We start from the raw sequence: 5,574 nt of genomic DNA on the forward strand, positions 1-5,574 counted from the left end.
CAAAAAATTGTAGGTCCCTACCATTTCGCGAAATTTTTAAGAATATTGCTGTATTTCTCGTTGGTTTCCACACACGGGCACTTAAAGTCCTAATAAGAAACACCATTCGTATTCCAGATGCTGACCTTGACACATCTCACGAAAAATAAAATCCACAATCAAACTCTATTCCTTTCCTATCACTGAAAATTTGTGATTCTTTCATAGGAAGTTATTGTAATTGGTCTGATTTCTCGTATTGAACATTTTGACATTTCTCGACGTTTCAAGGTCCCTAGAATCTAAATAAAAGAACAATATAAAGATTTTGTAGGTATTATCTTATTGGCAACACTGGTTTAAACAGCTGACGCACGTTGTGTGTTTTATTTCACTGTCAAACATCTTTTCTTCCTATAATCAAACCATGAATTGTCTTACAAAAGAACGGCGCTTTTGCTCTGCGAGCTCTGTTTATGGTCAATGTTAATGATGACCATTAGGCCGGAGTGAATTTGAACTTTTTTTTTTTTTTTTTAATTTTCGTGTGCCTATGGTACTAAAAGTTGAATTTGGTTTTTTCTTAACGATACCACAAGTTTTTAGCAAAAAAAAATTATGTCCTAAGGTTCCTCTATTCGCAAACAAAAATGCCCTTTCAAACGTATATTCCTTACTATTAAAACAGACAATTTGTATTATATGCTTTAAAAAAAATCACATTTTAATAAAGAACAAATCTTAAGATTACATTTTGAATGCAAAAAAAATAAATTACATGTTTTAGTAAAAAAAAAATACATTTTCCAAATTAATCCCCTGAAATAATAATAATTTAAAACATTATTAAAATTATATTGATGATGGAAAAAATTCTAAATTTACCTTACACTATTATACCAATAGGTGTTCTATTCAATTCATGTTTTGGGTGTGGGGTTGAGGTTACAAATCGTTTTTAATCTAGAATAACATTTTTATAAAGTAAAGAAATAATTCAAGTTATAAAATTTAATTTACCAAATAAATAAAAAAAGATGGATCATTTTTCTAAAGCCTTAGCAAATTCCTTCTTCGTTTCAAATTTTGGCAACAGCTTTCGAGATGAGATTCTTGCTTTTATAAATCCATCTCTTGACTCTTGGCCACACACTGAAGCTGAAGCTTCTGTCACCAGCTTAATGCATCTTTCGACGGCTTGAGTGTGACATGGATATTTGGATAGCTCTATATTTTCAGGAACATTTTGAACCATTGCGCGTAAGTCGTCATCTGATATTTTTCTAGTTAAAGGTGGTTCGGTGATCTTAACTGTAGCCCATTTTATTAGATCGATGTAATCATCGGCATCAAAATTTATTTTTGGGATCTTAAACTGTCGGATTTCATTCATTTTCCTACCTTGTATATCCGCTCTGCTTTTTAAAATCCTTCTAAGGCCTAATTCCCGGACATGGCTTCGGCTATCAGCTAACATAGCAAGTAAAATATTTTCTGGATGACAAAAATATGCATTACGCTCTATTACCGGATGAACAATTGCCTTAAGGTTTTTGGGTAGATATTTTGACGCTTTTATTAGTGCTAAAATGTGTTTTGGTCCATCTAAACAAGATGGTTTTGTTTTGATTTGAAACCAAACAAACACATACACTTTTATTATGTACGTAGCCAGAACCAATAACTCCTTTGAAGGTTTTTCAGTTCCTACATAGAGTCGTAGAATCCTGTTAGCTGTTGTAAGCCACCTTGAATGAGACATTCTTCCTGGCTGTCGGTTTGCAAGCTCTAAATCTACATTCCCATTAGAAACTGCTTCACACATTTCATACAGATATTTCTGATCCGTGCTTAAATGTTCTATAGTTATCGGAGGCAGTTCTACCATTATCTTTTCAAAACCTTGAATTGGTAAACTATCACAGCTCTCAAGAGCTTTTCCCAGTACTCCAGAAAAGCCTTTTGGGTCATTGGTTTTTCCATCAACATGTGCCATTAAATGACGAAGTGGGAGTTCATTTAGATGGAGTAAACAAATAAACCAATGTACTGGCTTACCAATGGCTGCTTCGAGCTGACATACAATACCATTTTTGGATCCAGTGTTCACAATAGTTCCATCGCATCCAACCGCTGTAATTTCTTCCATATTAACACACAGGATGTTTTTTACAAAATCAATTATGCTTGAAGATATTGTTTTGGCATTCCCACAGGATGGAGTAACATGTCCCAGATACTGTCCTTCTGGCTCAGAAACAAGTACAATGTGTTCTTCCACTGAAATCTTCCGATGTGTTCTGGCCCCAATTGTTTCCAAAATCATTGTTTTGTCTTTTCGTCCGTCAAAGTATAAGCCTGTTATATTTTCAATTTTACATTGAAGATTTTGACGTAATTTTTGTCTTTCTCGTCTTATTTTGCTTCTGTCAATTACTTTTGAAGAATCTAGCTTGGAAACGACACCAATGTCTTGTAAAAGAGAACTTACAAGAATTGATGCTGACCTGTCGGATACTCCTGTTCTGTCGCAGGCTGATGCTAAATTCGTTAAATTTATCCTAGCTTGTAATTTTGGAATTGACGGACTTCTGCTGGGTAATATCGGAACATCGCTGTCGATATCGCCCTCGTCCTCGTCATAACTTAAAACACTTGAATCATCCCCACTTTCATCAGAAATTTGAAGATCATTTTTGAGTCTCTTAGATTCTTTCATCTCTTCATACCTTTTTCGTTTTAGATCCTCTTGAATTTTGCGATCATTCTTTTTTTTAATCTTTTTCGTCAACTCAGAGTCAACACTACCAATCACCATACTCCTTGACTGTCTTTGGTCAAGTAATAAAAAACAGCGTTCTGCTTGAGGAACTTTTATTGGGCAAGGACATATTGAAAAGTCGTTACATTTACAAGCTGATAGATCAAAAAGTATATTGCTGGTCGATTTAAATAAATTAAGTTTTTCAATAAATGAGCTTTTCTTTGATTTTATATTTTTTTATTGCTTTGTATTTTTCATTGTATGTTTTAATTTTATGTAAAATCTGCTGATCTGACACAATAGGCAGAGATGCTTTTAGCCAAACACTTTTTAAATCGATCAATAATTTCGAAGACACTTCAAAAGCACTTGGGTCATATCCTTTCTGTTTTTCCTTCAATGCATTTCTGATGAACAAATACGCTTTCATGACATCACGATAAGTTGGAAGAACATTGGTTTTAAGCTCGGAGGGTGCTCCAAAAACTTCACACTCGGTTTCACTTCGCGTTTTTGGCATTTTCACAATTTAAAATAAAACAACCGGCACTCACAAATAAGAATATAAATAGAATGCCGATTCAAATGGAAAAAAGTCAAAACGAGAAAATAAAAGTATAAAAAAAATGAGAAACGGCCCAAGGAGAACTAGATTAAAATAAAAATAATAACGACCACTTTTAGTTCCACCTTCATTCAAATCGCTATTGACTCAGTTTAGATGCAATATTTTAAGTTCTGTCGTGGGCGTCCGGAGAGATGACAAAGGGGACATTGACACCACCCCACCCCCCCCAACCTTGGCACTGGAAAATACTACCCTACCACCCTACCAACATAAATATTATGTATTTGAAAATGTTTTCTATGGACTTTTCACCAATACCTGCTAATTTTTTTTGTCGGATCCATGATTTGCCCTCCCCCTATGTGAACTTACCCCCACCCCCCTTGAAAAATTTCTGCCGGTGCATATGACTAGGTACTATAAGTATAAACTCTATATACAACTACATTAATTATTTTTTTTTTAAAGTAGGTATGTCAAAAAATCCAAAACAATGACGTCATGAAGGAACCCTAGGATGACGTCACACATTGACCAAATTTTGCACCCAACCTTTCGGTCCCCAAATTCAACTTTTCCGCATATAGGCCTTAAAGATTTCCGGAAAAAAAAATTTCACTCCACCCTAATCTCCATCTAGCTCGGTCCCAAGCTATATGTCTCCAGTTTCGCGTTCCAAGTTGGGTGAGGTCACCTTCCACTTGTAAGCGCCACCTGATCCGAGGTCTTCCTCTACTGTGCTCTTCTGTGAGTGTGGATTCAAAGACTTTCCGGGCGGGAGCATTGGTTTCCATGCGCTCTACGTGACCCAGCCATCTAAGTCGTTAAACTTTTACCCTTTTGGCTAAGTCTACGTCACTGTACAACCCATACAGCTCGTCATTTATCTTCTCCTCCACTCCCCTTCGATGCATACGGGACTAAAGATTACACGAAGAACTTTTTTCTCGAAGCGACCCAAGGTGCTTTCATCCGCTTTTGTCATAGTCCATGCTTCTGCACCGTATAGCAGGACGGGGATGATAAGGGTCTTATATAGCAAAACTTTGGTCCCTCGAGAGAGGACTTTACCTCTCAATTGCTTTCTTAGTCCAAAGAAACAGCGGTTAGAAAGAGTTATTCTGGGTTTGATCTCAGCACTGGTGTTGTTTTCTGGGCTTACAGCGGAGCCTAGGTAGACGAAGTCCTTGACTACCTGAAAGTTACGTCTGTCGATGGTGACGTTTTGACCAAGAAGTCGGTGTTGTATGTCGTTTCTTGACGATAGCATGTACTTTGTTTTGCCCTCATTAACCGTTAAACCCATTTTTGCCGCCTCTGGCTTAGTACCCACAAAAGCCACATTGACATCACGCTGAGTTTGGCAGGAATGCCAAAACTAGACATGGCTCTATATAGCTCGTCCCTGTAAATGCTGTCATATGCGGCCTTAAAATCGATGAAAAGATGGTGGGTGTCGATTTGGTGTTCTTGGGGTTTTTCCAGGATCTGCCGTAATGTGAATATTTGATCAACTGTGGACTTTCCTGGTCTAAAACCACACTGCCGTCAAGGTTTGAATTTGGGGACCTACCTGTTTTGACTTCTCTACCGTCGTAATGTCATGTTTGATTAAGATCTCGAGTTTGAAATTTTTTACTCATGCAATACTTGCTATGTCGCAAGTAAAAAGCCGATGTGATAAAAAAAACCATATTTAGTACAACTTAATTCCCTTTAAAGTTGTTGTATGAACATCGAACAAAATTTAAAAACGAACTTATGATTTCGAATAATTTTGAAAACTTAATCCCTAAAGGCTTCCACCATATTTTGCTTCATTCCAAACTTACTTAATCCTTAAATACCAGTATTAATTATTTATCGCATTTTCTTACTCTTTAAATGTTTTAATTTTGTTCAGTGTAGATTCCTGTAATGGGTTTCAAAATTAAGAAGGTGTAGTTCCTGAAGTAAAAGTAACACCAGCTATTGAAAATGGCACTTAACCATGTCCAATTTGTTTTTGTTGTCTGACAGAGAGTGGGGATGAAGATGTAAAGGATTTAACTCCATTACCATAAAATCAAAGAAGGATACTCCTTCGAGCTCTTGAGATTTTATCCCCAAAGAAAAAACTACATTATTCCACTTCAATCGGGTTTTGACTCTGCAACATGTATACAAAAAAGTTGCTTAATTTGCCTTGGCTTGTCGTTGTCACTGCTGCTATCAGCAATTCAGCACTAATTAATCCAATTAAATTGATTCCACGCTCTTAAAT

At 36.3% G+C, this 5,574-nt stretch overlaps 1 protein-coding gene across 1 annotated transcript; it reads right to left on the reverse strand.

Moving 5' to 3' along the window:
- Positions 1 to 1,021: 1,021 nt before the first annotated feature.
- On the reverse strand, positions 1,022 to 2,802 carry LOC129953593 (uncharacterized). Its single transcript, XM_056066833.1, has 2 exons — positions 1,381 to 2,802; positions 1,022 to 1,290 (listed from the first exon to the last, which is right to left on the reverse strand). Exons 1-2 carry the CDS (start codon positions 2,795 to 2,797, stop codon positions 1,022 to 1,024), a joined length of 1,686 nt encoding a protein of 561 aa, XP_055922808.1. The 5' UTR covers positions 2,798 to 2,802.
- Positions 2,803 to 5,574: the final 2,772 nt, after the last annotated feature.

The sequence above is a fragment of the Eupeodes corollae genome, unplaced genomic scaffold (genome assembly GCF_945859685.1).
Source record: "Eupeodes corollae unplaced genomic scaffold, idEupCoro1.1 scaffold_648, whole genome shotgun sequence".
Lineage (NCBI taxonomy): Eukaryota > Metazoa > Arthropoda > Insecta > Diptera > Syrphidae > Eupeodes > Eupeodes corollae.